Source organism: Serinus canaria, chromosome 2, assembly GCF_022539315.1.
Source record: "Serinus canaria isolate serCan28SL12 chromosome 2, serCan2020, whole genome shotgun sequence".
NCBI lineage: Eukaryota > Metazoa > Chordata > Aves > Passeriformes > Fringillidae > Serinus > Serinus canaria.
In genome coordinates, this window is record NC_066315.1 from 62,197,929 (window position 1) to 62,219,648 (window position 21,720).

Consider the following 21,720-nt stretch of genomic DNA (forward strand, 5'->3'; position numbering starts at 1 on the left):
ATGTCACCCACTAATAATTCATGAGCCTTAGGTGGGCTTGCAGTGTAACGGGGACTTGCAGTCATCATACGAATCTCTACCAGAGCGTTTGGGTAAGAAAGTTAAAACTCAAAAGTAATGAAATGCAGGTACTTGAAGGTCAGTTCAACATGGTTTTTTTATATTTTGGTAATCTCAAGTCAGTTGGTTGGTTTTGGCCGGATACTTTTTATGCATTTAAAGATCTGTTTAAAACCCAGTCTTTTATGCATACACACACAGATTCAGAGGTACTACAGAAAATTGTTAACTAGACAGTGTCCCTGACCATGCAGGTCAATGGAACAGTCAAAACTTAAAACTAGGCTACACACTCTTACTATGAAGGCTGGAAAGGTAAAGGTACAGAAAATGACAAAACGAGACTTCACTCCATGTTTGACGGAGAGTTTTTATCATAGTAGCTCATTTTTATTTCTAGAAATCCAGCACACAGAGCATGGAAATCTATAGCTTCATTTTTTATCAGGACACATGATGAAAATTTTAAACTGTATTGGTTTACTAAAAAATATCTGCATAATGTTAAAAATAACAGTAAGAGCTGACAAGAGCAGTACAGGAGTAAATGTACAGTAAAAGTTAAACTTTTCAGCTGCAAGTGTTACATAACTCCAGTAATAGATACAACACAGAGGTGTCATGCTACACTCTATTGCTTACCAAAGCTGCAGCATATTTTAAAAACCAATGTAAGTAACTGAAACATACCTGGTAGTCTGTTCATGTTCACACCCTGTGCCGAAAGCCCAATTCCCATGTAACTAAAAATGAAAGAACAAAGAAATGCATCTGTCTCTTACAAAAATACATATGTATGTGGAACACTGCCAAGAAACACAATGCTGACTAATCACGTACCAATTAAGCTACTGAGAGGTCGTTTAATAGTGGCATAAGAACATGGGATTCCCAGCATATATGGTTTAATATGGACAGATCCTGTCTCTGCAGGAGGTAAAGACAACTTCTTTTCTTTTTGGCATCCTGGGCTAAAATAATCTTCCATTTTAGCTAACACTTTATTAGCTAAAATGTTTAAAGCATGAACAAAAAAAGCCAAAGGTCATAGCTTATTTTGAAAGTAGGGGTACAGCCATAAGCATACCAATTTCATAACCTTCAACATACCCAATGATGTTTTGCAGACAAACTGGAATGAGTAATTTTATAAAATACATGCAACACTGCATTACTTCAGCAGCAAAATGCAAATGCAACCTTGCACAGCACTTATGAGAAGATCATGCTGAAACATTAAAGGCCTGGATTGTACAGCAAAATGTTAACTTGTAGAAATTTACCAGCAATGGCACTCAGCTGCTTGTAATCTGATGGCAAACTAAAGAGGGGAAAATATTTGTACTACACAAACCAGTAATCTGAAATAAAGTCCAAAAGCCAGCTTAACAAAAAGGTGGTTTTAATAAAGTCAGTGTGCAGTACAATTGTTAACAATTTAATAGCATATATTAGAAAGCTGAAATGAAGAATTTCTTCATCCCTAAATAGCACTATTAGAAGTTAGCAAAATCAATTTTGCTTGTTTCTTAAGCGAAACTAATGCCATTACCAAGACAACAGGAATACAAAAAGAGAAACAGCAAAATTAAAAGCTAGGCTTTCACCACTTGCCCCTGCCCAAAATAAAGCAACCCTCCTCCAACAACTAAAGCAAGCATCCAAAATCACCTAAACCTAGATTTACTTATTATCAAATAATTCAAAGTATTTTGACACTAGTTCACATCAGTTTACAAGAATTTGCTATGAAATAATAAACTGTATGAAAACAAAATTTCACCTGTGGCAATCTGGAAAGTTTAAGTCAACAAACATGACCTTTGTATTCCCATTTCATAAAATGAAATTTTTAAGCTATTTTTAACTATTCCACTTGGAAGTGCAGGTTAATCTGCTATTTAAAATGCTTTTGCCACAGAATGAAACTGAGAAGAACATCTCAGAGTGACATGCTTAATTGTCTATGGGGGTTTCTGCTTTTTCTATGGATCACTTCTAACAGTTACCTTAGCTGATTCTATGTTTGATACTTAAGACGCCCTCCTCTGATAATTTCTAATGTATAATAATACCATCTTCCTCTCTTTCAAACGTACCAGCATGAAATGGAACCTCAGAACCATATACAGCAGATATTACATTTAAAAATACTGAAGAGCTGAAGCAAAGGGCAACAAACAAAAGGATTAGTCTTTGCTGCACTGCTGAATACACTACTGAGGCCCCGCTGCAGCAGCAGATTCAACAAAACAATTATAGATGAAAGCAACAAGTGGAAAGCCCTTGATTTTGTCTTAAATAATAAAGGCAGAGTTGTTATTAGCATAGTCTGAGGTCTGACACATGAAGGATACTCATGTGAAGACTGAACATCTCTTATTCATTAAAGAAAGGATGTTTACTTTTAGAAACAATTTTAGATAACTTTAACTCCACTGACTGCAAAAAGCCCTTGAATGCAAGTCAGAATAAAAACGCAATTAAGGTTTTGTTTCAGTATTTTTATAGTAACAAGACTAAAGTTACATAAATTTAAAATATTAGATCATTGTTTAGGCAACATTTTGATATCACCACTGTTTTCTTCCTCAGATATCCTAACTTCCAACCCTCCTCAGTAACAGCTGTAAACACAAACTGTATTTAATACAGCTGGGAACAAGGAACCCTCTGGTAGTGACTGGAAAACACTAGGCACTAACACCATCTCAGGAAGAAGATGGATGTTGACAGTATGTATTTTTCCCTGGGATGCACTTACAACTACTCGAAATGTTAACACCATTTTGTGAAGGAGACTTGCTATTAATAGAAACTGAAGTTAGATAAAAAGATTGCAACTAATAAATTTACTATAGACATCTTTCACAAGGCAAAAGGAATATCTACAACTTATGGTCTGACAAGAGCGAAATTAAAGGCTCATCAATTAAGCTAATTTATTATTTTTTAGAGTTGATAGATAGCTAATTTCATGTTCAACTAGGTTAGTGCACTATAAATTGAGGGGGAAAATAGTACCATGACAGACAGGCTTTAAATGCTCTACAACTTATTAACAGGAATTGTATCTATCCCAAACCACTACATGTAACTTTCTTACCTTTTCCTCACACCTGTAACCTTCAAACTGGAATCGACTTTTTTGTTTGTTTTTTTAAGACACTTAACCCTTGTTTAGGTCAAGAGTCAGGGATTGCAAAGACTTGCTTCAGTGGGAGGAAGTACACAAACTGTCCTCCCCTTTGCTGCTTAAAGCTCACATTTCATGCACATCAGGATTAGAAGAAGAGCGGCAGAGCAAGGTATTTGAGTTTTCCTTCCTTAGTTTATGACAAAAATGATGAGCAGCACAACAAGCAGCTCAGGTGCAATGCAGGCCCAGAATGGTCTAAGTCAGTTCATGATGCACCTGCTGTCTTGGCACATTAAGAGGTTTGGTCTAGGAGACCCAAGTGGACCTGTCCTTCCTGTCTGTAGCCGTGTCGGCCATAAGAGCTGTCCTTGGGAAGTGGAGGTGTCAGCACCACAAAGCAGCGCCTTCAGTCCATCCTGTAGCACCTTCCAAAAATGGACACAGCGTGGCTTCAGAGACCAGAGAGGGTGAACAGTGGTGTGGTTCTGATGCTGCCTCCCTCAGTACCTGAGGACTGTCCCTCCACCTCAGCTCCCTACCCAGACACATCCCTGGCTGTGGCAGTGGGAGGATCACTCACCCAGGCAAATGGCACAAAGCAGCCTGGTGCCTGTTTTATGAAGCAGCCCCTCTTCTGAGCAATTTCAGTCCCACTGGCTACTACTCATCACCTCATTAACATGCTCAACTCTTACAGGATCTCATAAAATAACAAACCATGCATGGAAAACATGAAATAAACCCGTAAGAGTCTGAAATAAGAGACTATAGCTGGAAAACAACTTAAAGTACAGCCAAATTGGTATTAAGGACCAAGAAAGCAAGTGTATTTTACAAAGACTTGGTTTTTTTCACTTCAAATTGTATTTATTTTTGTTCCAGTCCAGTTCAATTAAGATATAGGTTACCATTTTAATGTCTCAGCACATTTTCTAGTTTACATTTCACAAGTCATATAGGAACTTTAGCAACACCAGAAAACTACAGAATTTAAAATTCACTGAAGATTCTTTTTTTTTTTTTTTTTACCACAAAGCAAAAGAGAAAATGTCAAAAAAAAGAGGCATTATTATACCTTTTCTTTCCCCCTGTAATGCATACTGAAAAGCCTAGGCTTCTCTGCAGAGAAATCTTTAAGAAGCCAAAAGCTCACAATAACTATTTCTTCCTCAAGTATCTTTCTAGTCAAAGAACTAAATTTACATTTTTGCTGGAGCCTGAAGTTTCTACTTGGATGCCTGAATAGACTAATTGTGAGAAATAAAAACAGCCAGAGCCAAGCAGAAGGAAAAAACTGCAGTAAGAGATGGTACAGAACTGCAGATGCTAAAAGATTAAGAAATTAACAAAACCCAGAAAGAGACACAACTCTGATTTTTATTTATAACTGTTCAGTTCAATCTTGTAGCCACTATGTTGAAGGTATATGGAAGATCTTTCAATATGAAAGCTGATAAAAATCAGAACTCAGATTAATTATATCCTATCCTGCTCACTCTATAGAGAGAAATCTCAAAAATTATTCCAAACCACAGACACCTCAGGAAGACTAAAGATAAATTCAAGTCCTAAATAATCACTTCTCTAGTAAAAAAAAAAACCAAACCAAAAAAAACCCAAAAAACCCCAAAAATTCCATGCTGTATTATAAAGCCAACTAAAATAATTTAGCAGATATTTACATAATAGTATGTGATTATCCATTTAAAGGAAGCAACTTCAACCATACAGCATTAAAACTTAAGTTACCATAATATCTGTAGGGAACCTAAGACAAAGCACTAACAGATGTTTACAGACATAAATAAGGCAACTGAAAACACCCTAGTGTTTTGAATGCATTGATTATTAAGAAAAAGAGAAGTAACACTGAAAAAAAAATATAAGCTATATACCAAGTATAGTTTGTTTTATCATTATGTTTGTACCTTGGAAAGAGGACAAAGTCAAAAAAAATGCATCATCTATAGGAATTTAAAGACTCAATGAAATTCTCTAGGGCCTTCACAACTGACTTGCAATGACATAAAAAGTTTGAATAATGTTCTCCTATAGTTTTCTACACTGCCTTCGCTGACACTATGAGGCCAGAAATAAGCCACATTAAAAAGGTACCTACGTTTATCTTTAATATAGTTACTCTGCATTAAAATTTTGCAGAAATGTGCCAATTCAAGATCCTTATTGTCTGCACAATCACAATAAGAAATGAGATGTTAATCTATTTAAATGTTTCAAAATATGCCATAGACAGTTTGAGTCTTTAATTTCAAATTGAAAACAAGTTTAATTTTACTGAGTATTTCCAAGGAAACAGTATTTTGAACATGATAAACCCAGGTTTCAGATTAATGCAGTTCTGCATAGAGAGGCAAAACCAAAAATACATCAGGCAGTCATTCTGCATAGAGCTAAAAACCGTTACTCCTGTAACATTTTGCTTGTGATTGCTCTAATGTTCCTAGAAGGATTTTCATTTACTGACATCCCTCCCACTTTGAGTTTTCATGATTTCATCTGTGACACTTGTCCCCAAGGACTAGAGCCTTTTTAGGGACCATACAATCAGAAAAGAATAGTTACAAAGAAAATAATATAATCTCAATGTGGACTACAGTAAAGTTAGCATCTATACAGTACAATAATATAATGTCAATGTGGACTACAGTAAAGTTAGCTATATTTATGTGAATGAACTTCAGAAGAAAGAAGTAAAAGATTTTTCAAGAAGATTAAACCAAGAAATCAAACATATTCTATTAACTCTCTTTTTAAATTACAATTTTCAATTTCTAGCACACACCATCAAAGAAAGAAAACTTTTGTCACAGCTCCAATATATCTAACCAGGTAAATATAAACCTCATACAATCTTATTAAACATTTAGCTAATGTTCATTTCTGCCAATGTCTGGTCTCATACACTCAGGGAAAAAATTAATTACTGCTATGGTTTAAGAAAAGATACACTTGCTGATTCATGACCTGATCTCTTCTTGCAGCTGCTACAATTCAAATGAAGACACTAAGGAAAGAAGGATACTTCAGACCTTATCAGATTCTACCCTACACAAGTACTCTGCAAAGCCTACTTATTGTACATAGAGACTGAGTGAAGTGTTGCATGTTGTTTTAATAAATGCCTGTTCTTTTAACAAATACCAGCTGAAGACATATTAAAACTATAAAAACAGGTCTTAGGACTGCATAAAATCTTCAGAATACATTAATAACGTACAAAACAAATGCAAATCAATCAGCAACTGACAATGTTATACATTTTGTTTATTGGTTAATGCTTCTATAGAACAAGAAAACGGGTATACTGGATCCTAAAGGAAAAGCCAACTTACTGCAACACAGAACTTGAAATAAAAAAGTATAGTTTGTGTTTGAAGAGCTACACACACATCCTTTAGAAGACAACAAAGCATTTATGACTCAAACACTCTAAAACAGTTTAGGCTCTGCCGCAGGCATAGGTGTCATGAACACTCAAACTTAATTCTCATGATATTTTTGTTTTGGATAGTTTTTCCTTTTTTACTTCACCACCTACTTCATCACATACACAACACATACTACACAAGATACTGCCAAAACAACAGATGACTGATTGTATATCCAGTGTTAAAAACCAGCCATGGTGTAACAAGTGTTTAAAGCCTTATTAACACTGATTACTTGCATGAATTGCTGTACTACAATTTTATTTTAGTGCACTACATTTAGCAGAACTTACACATGGTACTATAAAGCCTGGCCATGAAGATCTGCATCAGCACCACCACACCACAGACTAAACAACCCTGCTCACACAAGTGCAAGCTCAGTGCTATTTGCTAAAAGGATACAGCCTTTCTAAACTTAGTTTTCATCAATTCTTCTGGATGGCTTACCACTCCAAATCCTTTTTTTCATTCTTCTTTCAAAAAAAAAAAAAAAAAAATCAGCAGTGTTCCAGGCCAGGCTGGATGGAGTGCCGAGCAACCTGGTCTAGTGGAAGGCATCCCTGCCCTTGGCAGTGGGGTTGGAACTGGATGATCTTTAAAGTCCATTCCAACCCAAACCATTCTGTAATTCTATGATTTTGCATTTTAAACATACATCTTCCTCAGCTGTTTTAAAAGCACTGAAGACTGTCTAGAAGTACGTGCTATTACTATATTTTTTTGCCCATTCTTATTAATTGTATTTACAAATCAATTAGTAAGAATAGACAGAAATTCAAGACATGGAAGATGAAAGTATTGTTCCCAGAAGTTAATTTACCCTGTGAAAGAAACATGTCTCTCCTGGTGAAAGATTTAAAAAGCCAAAAGGCTGTATTTAAACTAAAATTAATGGGTTTAAGCTATACTGTGACCTAAAGTAGCATTCCCAGGCCCTTCGTTTCGGAGTCTACTTTCTGCTCCTAGTTTCACCCTCTTTTGCTGTCAGAGCTACTCATGAAATGATACAAACAGCCATACTGGGGCAAAAAACTGAATGAAAACAAACTCACTCTGGAGGTCAGCTTTTGGAAAATAAGTTATCCAATCAGATTTACCAAGAAGCTGACACAAGCTGTCACAAACTGGGAAAAGGGACATCAACTCAATGAGTGTTCAGAGACTGCTTCTTCTCCTGGCCAAATTTTTTTATTTATTTTTAGGTTAACTGGACATTTCAACAGAGATGCAGACATAACTTATTGTTAGTTAATAGTCCCCTTCCTACCATGCTTTCTAATCATCACCTTGGTACTGTTCCCCATACACCCATTACCCTTCTACTGTTACTCACATAACCATCCACAATGTTCCACATGAGCCAAACAAAGCAAAGCCAAAGAGAGTATAAAAGGAGAGAATATAAATAAATAGAAGCCCTTAGGCTACAAAAGACAACATGAAACTAAGAAAGAAAACTGAAAAAAAAATAAAGAACAACCGGAAATATTTACAAAGCAATGTGACAGTTGGTTAGAACTTTCAGCAAGAATTCAAAAATATCTAGGGTAATTATTTCACATATCTGTACTATAGCAGCACATTAGGACTCCTTGTGTCAAACACTCTACAAATACCAAGACAGATTTTGGTTGAATGATATTTCAACCACTTCCCTTTTTCTCATCCAGTACCATCAGTTACTGACCCTATCACACCACATGGAGGTATCAAAAAGCAACTTTGCTGCTCATCTGCTCTGCAACACCAATTCCCATACCCAGTTCTTTCTTCCTAGTACAGTTGTTTTTTTTCACACTTTCTTCAGTGTATTCATAATGTTCTCAAAGGTGGTCACGAACTTCTGCAAAATTAACATATTACACATCTTCAAATTTCTACTCAAGCCAGTTACTCACCTAGATACATTAAAGAATTTAATGACCTAAGTCATTAGAGTGACAAAACAAATTCTGTGCTCAAACACAGCCACAAGAAGCCATGCTACATCCACACCCTAAACAAAAAAGAGCTGTGCTGCTTCAAAGAAGAATAATTTTTGCCCTGCTACTTTCAGATATGCAAGATCAGATTCCAGAAGCAGCACCTTCAAGTACTACATTAGCATGAAAAATGGATCTCCTACAGCAGGTTTTTAGTAAAGCATTTTTGATTATTTCAGGCAAGTCATGCTAAGTGGAGCACACAAGCAGGAATGCTCTTAGACATACTCCTATAATATAGTACATGGACTAAATACTTTAAACTGAGTTTATTTAAAAAATTAAATAGAAGTAGTAAAGACTACTACCAAAGGGAACTTCAAACAAACAGCACAAAATTATCCATTGACATTTATGCAAGCTGGAAGCTGTACTTCAGCTTACAGGTAGCTATCTCAGTTGTCTCAGGTAGTCTAGAATTTACTTTAAACAGTACTGTAAAATACAGTTCTGCTGCTGCCACAGCTAGACTAACACCTTGAGAACACTTGATTTTGCAAGTAAGTAATTTTAGCTAATTGACCCAATTAGTTACATGCTGGTCTTCTGCAGGTATGGTCCTCCTGAACTCTGTTCCCATTATCAGATGACAAAAAGAAAACAAAAAAATATGGCAAAAAGGTACCTGGAGCAAGCCAGGTGAAGCACAACAGGCAGTGAAAAAGAACAAATAAATCCAAACAGACAGAAACTGGTTTCTGCAGTCCTATTTCTCTGCATTAAATTCCCAGTTTACTTACTATGGAAAATTTTTTAGTTTGAATGCAAGGTAACACTGAACTGTAAGATATTCATCCTGCATCTCATCAAAGACCTCCTGGACCTGAGAACAGGGTCTAGAGATACACATTTAACATCCAGTGAGGTGCCACATATTGACTCCTGGTCTTTATCAGCCAAGCTACATTTGGCTTTAGCGGTGTGTACAGTATTTCCCAGGTATTATCTTACACAATGAAAAAAATTAACATCTCAGCTCATTATGCAGCTAATGTTTCATAAAGTGGCATTAAATGAAGTTCACAAGGCTGAAGCAAGGATGAGGCAGTATTAACTGGAAAAAGTACCCCTCCATTTTTTATGCAATCTCAGCAGGCAACTTTGCAAGTCATAGCTATGTACATCTCATGAGTAACCATTTAAATATAAAACCTTGAAAAACTTCACTCAGTGATGTCTTCCCACTTCTGCAGGTTTGTCTTACTGAATTGTAAATTACTAAAATCCAACACAAAGTATCTATGGTAAAGTGTTAGAGGAGCTATGTAAAATGACACACCCACATACGTGGACACTTTTTGAAATCCATCACTTCAAAAAAGGTACCTTCCAAACTCAGTAGTCAGAACACTATTTCAAGAAGAGACACACCACTAGCAAGTCACAATAAAAATCTTTCCTTAACCCACAGCAGCAGGATAATTTTTTAAAAAACGTTACTAAAATTGAAAATACCCCAAAACCAAAAAACCAAGAAACCCACACACACACCCCCCCAAAAAATAAAGGTGTTCCTAAAATCGGTAGCAGAATGTTACTTGAAAAACTAATTTCTACCACCTCAATTTAAAAATAATTAGGTGTTCACAGTGTAACAAAAGTAATGATGCATGTAAACTTTTCATGGCAATACGATCCCAGGGATAACTTCTAAGAACAGAAATAACAACAAACTCACAAATGCCCCTACAAAGCTGCAGCACTACTGAGAGGCTATTCTTTCAAAATATCACTATGCAATAGTATAAGGAAAACAAAGAAGTTTGAATACTGTTTCTGACTTACAGAAGGCTTACAGGACACTGGGAAAATGAAAGAAACAAACTGCAGCAACACAAAGAAAAGACAAAGGCACTGAATTTCATCCATGGCTCTTCTCTCAAGATTTACTTTCACACCATGGCATAAGCATCTGCATATGCTTGTACAGTACCTAGAACAGGGACAGCCAGTCCTGACCAGAACCTTGAAGCAGAACCAGAGAATGTACTACAGCACATTAGAAAGGAGTCCTACAGTGTATCAGAATTAACACACATCCTCTACCAAAAGCAGTGAAAGATGAAAAGGAACTAAAGTGCTTCAGAAAAGATTTCATTAGCACTTCAAGACTTTCCCAGGTGAGATTCTATCTGCCTCAGCAGACTTAAAAGCATGTATCACTTGTGCTTCAACAGATTCATAATTCAGATGGATTATGGGAAGCAGCAGCTACTTACTCATTAATTCTTGTTCTTTCCATAGGGTGACAAATTCCCAGGCGCTTATTCAGAATATTCCCCTTTATTCTTATTACTGTTCACCAACAAATAGCCTTAAGAATAACTTTCTGTTTCAAAATTGATATGACATCCATGAAAAGATCACACTGAGGAAATAAGTTGGTCTGCTACACACCCTAAAAATTACATCAAAGTCTGTAAATCCATATAGCCAAAACCCAACACCTTTAAACGTAACAGCAGGGTCAAACTGGTCATTCAAACCCTAACTTTTTTGTCAAGAAAAAATGAGATGATGTTTTGGTATTTATTGTACACTGATCTGTGTACAATCAAATATAAGAGTGCAACTTGATAACAATAAGGAATCAAGATATATAAACTGGTAAAATAGGAAAATAAGTTTTGATACCAAAAACATCTGTTGACTGAAAGATTATATAAGGCAGTATTTCAAGAAGTAATTCATAATGCACTCTGCTTACCCATCTCTTCCCTTACTGACAATTTTAACTTCGAAATAATATATGCCACAGGCTGCAGGTATAGGATGTGTAGCTCGAACAGAAGCAGCATCTTTTGGAGTTTTTCCATGACCTGAAAAACAAGAGCATTCAAAACACACAAAAAATGTATTTTAGTTAAATGCAGAAGGTGTCTCAAAGCTATGCATGCCAACTACTCAAAACAGAAGGCTTATGCAATGAACAAACAACATACAATATTCTTATCAACCTGATTTTTATTCTGGAGTTATTTTGTTTCAAATACTGTAAGCACATGTATTGCAACCAAGGATGCTAAAAGAAGTCCTGGATATAGTAATCCAAATAGGTCCTACAATTATTTAAAGGGAAACCAGGAAAAAGATTCACCGAGTAATATGATTGACAAAAGGCCACCCGTGTTTGAAAGAATTGTATGATTTCTACAATGCACAGGGCTTACTCATTTCTATGGACTGAAACACAATGTAAGAGTTTCATCTAATGCTTAGTACTTCCGGATCTACAAGTTACTGAAGACACTTCAACTCTAACATCCTCCAGAATAAACACCAGTCATTACACAGAACATGCTACTTGCAATCAATTTCCATGTTCCAACATTGTTTCAGGACAGCATTAAGCCTTACAGCCTGCAACTGAGCTCATGCAGCTCCTACTCCTTTTTCTTATTAGGCTCACTATACATTAGCTCTGCCACAATGATGCCCAGTTTCAGCTCCTGTTTATTCTCAGGATTTTCAACCTAAACCCAAGAGCCACTTGCATTGTACTAATACCAACCTTGTGAATGTGTTATCCTCTTCACAGCCCTTTCCAAAAGCAACCTGGAAGCAGGCTTTTAACCAGATGACTTGTTTTAGCAACAACCTGCTCAAGCAAGCACAGTGTCCCAAGTACACCCAAAACTCCCCAACTGTTATGTGACAGTCAGGCATGGGGCCACTGGACATAGTTGAAAAAAAATTAACAAACAAGATGGAAATATTGGATCATGGCAAGAGGTAAAGTAACTCAGTAAGATGGAAACCAAGAACAGACTGTCACTGTCATAAGAATAACTCATGCAGATCTCATGCCTACTCTTGAAGTGGATCTGCAGTACGATGAAAGGAGCTGCCTGTTTTGAGTGTGCTGTACAAATCACTTGTGCTGTAGCATTCCAGCTGTCATTTCCAGTCCAGACAGGGAGACCTACTGCACCTGCATAGCAATTGATCTGCATATGCAAAAATCCCACGACCAAACACACTCCTTTCAGAGGCATTAACACTGGCATTACTGCTCAGGCTCAGATTAATCATGTCTCAGGTGCAGGAAGTCAGGTCTTGTAGGAGAATGACAGCCTAGGCAGGCAGAAAGATAAGGCCCAGCTGGCCCACAGTACAAAACCTCTAAAGGCAGAGGGTCAGGGATTGACCTGTATAGAACCTCTGAGCACAGTGCTCCCTTGTGCAAATGTTCATAGAACTGTCAGTGCTTATCAGCCTGCAGAGCCAGCACCCACCAGCTCCAAACCAATGGCACGTGCTCAGCCAGGGAGAGCTCTCACCAAAGCCACACCAGCAACCAACACCTTTTTGGACACCACATATACTTCACCCTCTGACATTAGGTTTTACCTACCATGTTTTCTCTGATGCTAATGACCCACCCCAGTATGCTACTACCTAAACACAAGTGGCCAGCCACCTTACTTTTCTGACTGCAAACCCGCTTCAGTGTTCTGTTAGTACTACTAAACATTTTGTGCAGAAATCCTTCAATCACCTCACACGTTTGACAATGTTAAGTTCGCTGCCTACATTCTGCATGTTGATTTCTGCATGCTGATGTGATGTATCACATGAGGAAAAAACAGTAATTTACTCCTCCATACACAATACATTTTATTGTTCACTACTTTTAAAGTTATTTCCTAGGGCTGTGACAACTAGTGTAACAATCAAATACATAATCTTAGTTAGAGCTTCCATGAGTTTGCTTGATTTTCAAATGCTGGTAGGTCACTATTTAGCTATTACAGATTATCATGCCTAAGTACGTTGAAATCCTTCAGCTAAAAGGGCAGAACATGAAACTCCTAAGATATCCCGTAAGTTCAAAGAAGTCCGATTAAACAATGCACTGGAGGAAGGAAAAATACTTTCTTCTAAAATGTCTTTAGGTTTTTACTTTAAAATAGACTGTAAAGAAGTTCCCTTGGTTACTCTATGCACTTGACAATCTGTGTAGTTTCAGTCTGAGTCATTCTCCTTATTTGGGAAAGTCTTCCACATAGAAAAGACTAAAGCAGTAGGAACCAGCCAAATATTATTGAAAATGTAAATCTATTACCCAGCAGACTTAGCTTTGTGAAATCATAATCTAAGTGTTTGGCAACAATACCTATTTAAGGTATTCTTAACACCTCTTCCTGAAACTCCCCTTCTCCCACCTCCTCCCCAATCCAGGCATTTATTTGCAAGGACATACCAGGAACCAGATCGATTAGCTGATCGGGGTTTAAGAAACCTACCAGATTTTTTTAAGCAGCAGATCAGTTCCCTGATCCAGTTCACAACACAACCACACACAGCTGTCACACTGCAAATAAGAGGCCAACAGAGGGGCAGAAGTAACAGGATACCTTACCAGTATTGCCAAACACTTCATGTGGTGAAGCAACATGCTTGGGGAAGTCAGTGCCCAAAACTACTTTCATCCCATTAAAACAGAAGACACCCTAAATTTAGAACTGCTGTCCTTTTAACATAAGCTCCTATGAATCCCATTTTACTGCTTGAGCATACTGTTTTTATTTGTACTTACACACAATTAATATGTCTAGAAGGCTAAACATCATCCAGTTAACTATTTTCCAATATCCCAAGTATCTCCATACTGTCTACACATGGCAGTTATGTCTTTCAGTACCACCAGGCTACACTGAATTACATGTGAGACAGCCTGCTTTAAAACAAGAAAGAGGCTCTTAATTGAACACTTAGCTGAACTGCAAAATTTCTTAGCAGAGGATACTATAGATGTTAGTGTTTAAGAGAATACTGGGTAAACTTCTAGAACTGCAGTTAACTGAGACACTGCCTTGAGTTCAGAATGTCCTTCAGCTTAAAATGGCTGGAAGCTGAGAAGGGAAACAGACATACACGGTCTATGCCCAACATGCCTTTAGATTTTTTCTCAGGCACTTGCAACCACTGTTACCAATGGGACTCTTGAGCTGAGCGGCCCATTAACTTGATGTCTTCTACTGCTGCCACATTCTTTGGTAACCTGAACCCTCTCTTCCTTGCTTGTGAATAAAAAAGAACTTTGACACCCAACTCTGAACTTCTGAATCGGAGGTTCCAAACACCTGAAGTAGATCACACAAACACTGCCCAATGTTTCCTCAAAACAGACCCCTTCGACAGTCATAAGCTATAGGTTGAGTATTTAAAAGAACACTTTTGAAGTATGTAGTATTTAACACTAAGCATTTTCAGCACTAAAAAGAGAACTCTGCAAACAGATGCACTGGGGGTAGAGAAGGGAAAACAGGTCTACAAATCTTGAACTTTACACTGCAAACCAGATCATAGGTAAGTTCAATTACTATAATTGTTTTCACTTGGGCTTTCATTAGAAGTGTTTGACAACCATGACTTGACCATGTTTTATATAATTTTTAAGCACTCACACTAATGACTTTTAGTAAGTAGTATCCTACTACTCAAGCAAAATTACAGTGAAATTAATCTATATTTTAATTCTATCAAAAGCTAGCTCAGATATAAACATGTTTGGAGAAGCCATCTCTGCTTTCAAAAACGATAATATTTGAACCTAAATCTAAGTTTATAACGCATACACATCAAATAGTCCAAATAATCTATAGGAGCACCTACCTAGACAAAAGTAAGCATGTTTATCCAGTTTAAATTCTTAAACGAAGTTTACATAAGCTGAACTGCAGTTATTTCCAACAGGTGCTTCAATGACTTGCTCACACTGTCAAAAATAAAATAATCAAAGCCTAATCTTCTGTTGTATTCATTAGGCAAGTTTCACTGGGACAAGAACAGAACAGGTTGCCCAGGGAAGTGATTGAGTCACCACCCTGGAGGTATTTACAAAACCTGTAGATGTGGCACTTGGGGACACAGTTTAGTCGAGGACTCAGCAGTACTGAGTTTGTGGTTGGACTCAGTGTTCCTAGAGCTCTTTTGCAAACTAGATGATTCTATAATTCTAAGAAAAAAACCAAATCAAAAGACACAAATTACTAATTTTACTTTAACTTCTTCCCCAGTTTTAAAAAAAGCAAGACATCTCAGAGCTACAAGGCTGTCCAAAACAGGCAAACTGTACTGAATGTACCCTGAGTGTTCTCTGCCAGAAAAATTGACACCATCCTTGTAACAGTCAGTGACAACACAGAATTATTAGTATAGAATCCTCTTCGTTTTCCAACAGGAAATGGAATGCATAGTTTGCACTGAAAAATAGTTTATTTTTGTTTTGCACTACAGGCAGTTCAAAGACAACTGCACTGTAAATAAATGTCTGGCTAAGATCCCCTGGCCTGTGATACATTAGAAAAAGTTCATGCAATGGCAGCTTACTCAAAATTGCATCACTTTCTTCAGCTTTTTTGGACAATTGTCGCAAGACTAATTTAAGTGAAGTTTCTATAGGAGTTTCCATTATTTCTGCACCAATTATTTTGTCTGTTTACCTAATTCTGTATATAGTTTCTTCCATGGTTACAAATCTGAGTCTCTGTTTTTATCTCCTTACACAACACAGTATAGATCACTACCTCCTGGAAACCTAACTTGCCTGTCTAGTGGATCTTTCATATCACATACACGATTTATGAATTCCCTGTTTTTCAACAGGACCCATGTGCCAATTCTGAATATTTTAGAAATATCTAGGAATATTTTTAAAGATGTCTTGCCTTACCAGCTATGTAATTTTGTGCAGTAATGCATGCTTTATGTGCAGCATGCACTTATGCTTTCTTTACTACTTACCTACAGCTCAGAGCTGTAAAAATTATAATTAAGTGAAATGACATCCATTTTTTTCCTGATACAGTTTTTCATTGTCTCCCTTACAAAGGAACACCACAATCAACAGTCAGTAAGACAGTGTTAGCTTTCTATCAGCTTGCACAGCTAACTGGCAGCAACACAACAACTTATGTCTGTCCAAAGGAAAACCAGAAACACTCTAGGTATAGTCTTTCATATATTTACAGTATCACTGTAGCCATTGTCTACGTATTTGGTATCAAGATTTTAACAAAGCTATCTGACCTGCTAAACAAAAACACCACTCCATTTAAATTTTCCTTTCCAAGTAACACTATGATTCTGAGAGAGAGCACAAAAAAGTACTGACTCTTGGGTTTTGTTGTCCTTAACAAAATTTGAAGAGCTTTTATTGTGATGTTAGACTATATTCCTTTTTTTTTTTTAAACCTCCACCACTAGATCAATGCCTGGTTTTGTGGCAGTTTTCACTTCTTAAGCACTTTGTAGGATGCTTGCAAAAATCTTCAGGTCCAGAAATGCAGTACACAAAACATCCCAGCTGCAATGGGTAGAAAGAGACATCTACTGCACTTCATGCTTCCATACAACTTGTCCACTGGTAAGCCAGAAAATAAAAGGAATCTTCAGAAATTACACTGAGAAGACCACCATTCATCTCACAAACCAATGAAACAAAAATACCGCTGCTCACAATACATCAGCACATTAAAATTATGAAGGTATCTATATGAAAAATAACTTTTAAAGCTTTTGCACTGATTGTTCCTCTCACACATCTTTTCAGTAGCCCCAACACATCCAAGGTGAAGGCAAAGCATTGCTGCTAACATTTTCTGCCTCCTATCAGTCACAGAAGTAAAATACTCCAGAAAAAGTCCTATAGCCAGCAATCTACAGAGACAGAAGTGAAAATTTAAGTGTACAGGGTACCTATACTACAGTAATAGAAAATAATAAGAATTGCTTTAGGTTACTGGCTTCTTTGGACAGATCGATCTTTCTCCTTGAGTATTTTGGTCAAGAACATAACAGCTCTTTATCCTTGCTCAACATATAATTCATACTTCCTTTCAACAAAAACATCCAATGCTCTTCCACTACTACTTAGGGAACTTCAGAAGCACTTAAAGTGCCAATATTACAAAAGAAGATACTGTGAGCACTTTCTTTTGAGAACTGATTTGTAAAACACTATTTCACAGTGCTAAGCACATTCCATCTTGCCATCTTCCCTTACTCTCCTCATTGAACCTCCTCATTTTCTCCCCTTTTATTGTATTCTTAGGGCTGAAGGATCCAGGAGGGAGAAAAGGCTGGAGATATTCAGCATGTCTGCCCCCTGGTTCTCAGGTAGAAATAGTCAGATACCATTCACTGCTTAGCCCAGTTAGCAACTCCAGGTGCCAGGCTGGTAACATAACCATGGAGTTGCCCTAACAGCCACCTTCATTAAATTACCCAGAAGAAAATATGGGCCACTTAAGAAGCCATTTACTCCCATCTGCACTCAGGAAAAAGAAAAGCACAGACATGTTATACTGGCACCTCTTCTTTTCAGAGTCCTTTGGGCTAACCTAGGAACACTTCAACCTGCAGCACGTACAATATTTAAGAGCTTGAGTAAAGGTATTTCATTGTTATAACCTACTAACTGCACTTCATGACTTCTGTAATTTCTTTGAGGTAATGATTTTCCGTAACACCATGGCAAAGGAGATAAGTGAGGAAAAAGAGGGATAGCACAAGAATAGCCTGAAAATATACTTCTGCAATAAAACTGAAGAGATCAGAGAGGTTCAACCTCTAAATTCTAGTTTATGAGAAAGAAGCTGGCTAAAGCATAACAAAGCTCCAGCAGAAGGAGCTGATAGCCACTAAGCTATGATCATCTCAGAGGAAAAAAAACACCAAAACCAAACAACCCACTGGCACTAAGCACCAGAAAATACAAAATGTTTCTAAAAATACAAGGTCATAAAACACTGAACAAAAGCCAGGAAATTCAGAGTTGAGTATTAAATTACACATCCTTAAATCACTCGGTGCCTCCCAGAAACCTGCTCTATAGTCATCAAGCTCCTTTATTATCTTTGTACGGTGCATTAAACCTCACATTTTTAACAGAGTATTTTGTGTGTGTATAATATTAAAACCTCTCTATTAAAAAAAAAATAACCTCTCCCAGAGTACATTTAATCCTTTCATGGCAGGCAAATCCTGACATGTGTTTGTGTTGCCGTTTTCCTCCTCTGATTAAACAGTAACATGTTTATCGAAATTTCCCTTGAATTTCTCCACTGCAAACTCTGAGAAAGGGTAACTGCACGGTTGTTTTTTTCCCCTCCCACTACGTTCATTTGACTACAGACTGACAAAGGATCCAGTTCTTCACAGCCAACTCAGAAGTGGCTTTGAATCCACAACACTTCTACTTTAGGACTTTGGGCCTAGAACACCAGATGTGTCTGTGTTTTTTCAGGTCAGAGTGTAGGCTTATGTTTCCAGGTTTTATGACATTTCATAACAATCAACACAAGTTTTTCTTCTAATACCTCTCGCTGATGTTATTTTTTAATACAAAAGCATACTGTTTTTACCTTTTATTTCAAAACCTGTAACTTTAACTATGAAACATCTAGGAAGAAAGTTTTAGTCACCTTTATTAATGTAAGTCCTACTGTTTCTTCCCTCAAATCACTCTGTGCAATAGTTAGGCAAGACTATTACCAGCGACTTTAAAGTAATTTTTTTCACAGCTTAAAAATAAACCGTGTTTTTCTCAGTGCTTTCCCCTCCCGTCATTTCCGTGTTCAATAGCTTAACGCTTGCTGCTCTTAACTCCATTTAACCCTTGCTCTTCTCGAGAGGGGGAAAAAAAAAAAGCAGCCACTTCGTTTTTTCGCTCATTACCATAAACAGGACACGTCATGCCGAGCGTCCTTTATTCTCCTGCCTCCGACCCAAACGTTCCGGCGATACCTGAATCCACGGAGGAAGTCTTGGAGTTTACATAATGCCCACTCCAGAGGCATAAGGAGGCGGGGGCGGCCCCTTGTGTCCCCCCCCCCTTTCCCCGCACGGCGACAGAAACGGGGAGGGGGAGGGGAAAGGAGAGAAAAATAAACCTGAAATAAGGGAAAACAAGCCCCTTATCTCCACGCTGCGGGGGGAAATTTAGGGGATCGGAAAACAGGGAAGAAGGAGGGAGCGGAGCGTGTGTAATTTCCTGTTATTGTTACTCCTGTGCCCACTGCCCGACGGAGGGGTCGGGCAGCCCCCGGCCCCGGGGAGGGACCGGGGGTGTCGCGGCGGCCCGGGCCGCCCCTCCTCACCTTTGTAGTGCACCCGCAGGTTGTTCTGCGAGAGGCCGATGTAACTGAATTTGTCCTTCGGGCTCCAGGAGCGGGGCAGCGGCGTCTCCTGCTCGTCCACGGCCGGGTAGAGCCTCTTCAGCCGCCGCTTCAGCTCCTTCTCCTGCTCGTTCAGGGCCGGGTCTCCGTGCGGGAAGGGCGCCGGGGCGCTGGTGCCGCTCCCCGCCGGCAGGCCCAGCGCGGCGCCGGCACCGCCGCCCCCCGCGGCCGCGGGCCCGCTGCTGCCGGCCGTGGCGGCGGCGGGTGGCGGCGGCGCCGCGGTGGCCGGAGGCGGCGGTGGCGGGTGGAGCAGGAGCGCGGCGGCCGGAGCGGGGCCGGGGCTTGCGGCGGCGGAGGGGATCCCCGGCGCCGGCGGGGGAACGGCGGCCGCCAAAGAAAGCTGTGGCGACGGCGACTGTTGTTGCTGCTGCTGTTGCCCGGACATCCCGGCTCCGGCCTCCTCCTGCTCCTCCGCCGCCACCTCCCGCGGCGGTCGCGACTGTCACCGGACGGGCCCGGGGGCGGAGCGACGGGCAGGCCCGGGGCCGTGCGGAGCGCGGGTCACCCCCACAACCGGAGCGTCTCGGTAGAAGACGGGGGGCGGGGTGGGGGAGGGTTGGCGATGACGGCGGCCGGTGGAGGTGCCCGATGGGAGCGAGGGGCGTCGCGGGGCGCGGCGGGGCCGGGGGCGAGGCGGGCAGAGCAGCGGCGGCGGCGGCGCCGGGCGGAAGCGGGGAGCGGGCGCCGCGGCGGCGGGGTTGGTTCGGCCCCCGGCCCCTCCTCCGGTCGGGGGCGCGCCCGGCGCGCACACGCTCCGTCCGGCCCCCGGCGCGCCCCCGCCGCCGCGCGCCCCCGCGTCAGCTGAGCCCGCGGCCCCGCCCCGCCTCCTCTCCGCGCTCGCGGCGGGGCGGGGCCTCCGCCCCTAGGCGGGCGCGAGGCGCGGAGGGAGGGGAGCGGGGCATGAGGGAGGGGCATCAGGGTAGGAGAGGTGAACTGGCGGTACCGTCAAGGACCCTTGGTGCTGGGGCCGGGACCATCGGTACGGTCCAGAGCTGCTGTAGGGCTCTCTGCCGTGACCCGGACCTGTCGCGGGTTTTTCTCCAGGAGGAAGTCTGAGCGACCCCCGAGGGTGGTGGGGAAAGGGACGCTCACCCTCAGTGGTTTACTGAAGGGTGTTGCTGCCGAGGGTCAGCCACATGGTGACTGTCCCCTCGTCATGAAATTATCATGGAATCAGAATATGCCGATGGAGAGCTTTGTCCAAATGTGTCTTCCACTCTGCCAGGCTTGGTGCTATGACCACTTCCTGTTCCAGTGCTCAGCCACCCTCTGGGTGAAGAATGTTTTCCTGATCTCTACCCTAAACCTGCCCTGACATAGCTTCATCCTGTTTCCTCGAGTCCTGTCACTGACATTGCAGTCATGAGACTGTAATGATAATTCTCCTCTCAGTGTTGCCATGTGTGACAGGGCACATCAGACCTGTTGAAAAGTTTTCTGGTGTAACCTGGACTTGCTGAAAGGTCTTCTCTGGGACAAAGTCAAGCTGACCCTCAGAGGGGTAATGGGAAGACACATTAACCTTCAGTGCATTAATGACCAATTCAAAAGGATTGACTAACTGGAGTGAGTCCAATGGGGATTGTCCCTTCTTGATGAAATTAAACAGTCGTAATGCCGACCCTTTTCCTCCCGGTGTGATCTGGGCTTCTAATAGTTGGCATGACCCACAAGCAGTGCTGGATCAAATGACAATTCTTATAAAAGAACATAAACTATGCACGTACACCCACATACACACACACACACATATATATATATTTTATATATATATATATATATATATATATATATATACACACATATGTAAACACCAGCCACTCAGTATCATTTCACTCTAGTCCACTCCAAGTGATCTATTAACAAGAACCTCAGTTACCCTGCCTTCAGGTGCGGGTCATGAC

The 21,720-nt window shown here is 40.0% G+C and overlaps 1 protein-coding gene across 3 annotated transcripts in view; it reads right to left on the minus strand.

Annotated features, from left to right (window-relative positions):
- The window catches only part of RANBP9 (RAN binding protein 9), a 38,613-nt gene extending 18,184 nt beyond the window's left edge, over positions 1-20,429 (minus strand). Inside the window, exons 1-3 of one of the 3 annotated variants that reach the window (XM_050970382.1) lie at positions 19,739-20,424; positions 11,341-11,452; positions 751-803 (exon numbers count right to left, since the gene is read on the minus strand). In XM_050970382.1, coding sequence (XP_050826339.1) covers positions 751-803; positions 11,341-11,452; positions 19,739-20,201 — 628 coding nt within the window. In that variant the 5' untranslated portion in view covers positions 20,202-20,424. Of the gene's footprint in view, positions 1-750; positions 804-11,340; positions 11,453-19,738 lie in introns of all 3 variants that reach the window. The other 2 variants (XM_030230862.2, XM_050970383.1) reach the window with 2 other exon arrangements.
- Between the last annotated feature and the right edge of the window lie 1,291 nt (positions 20,430-21,720).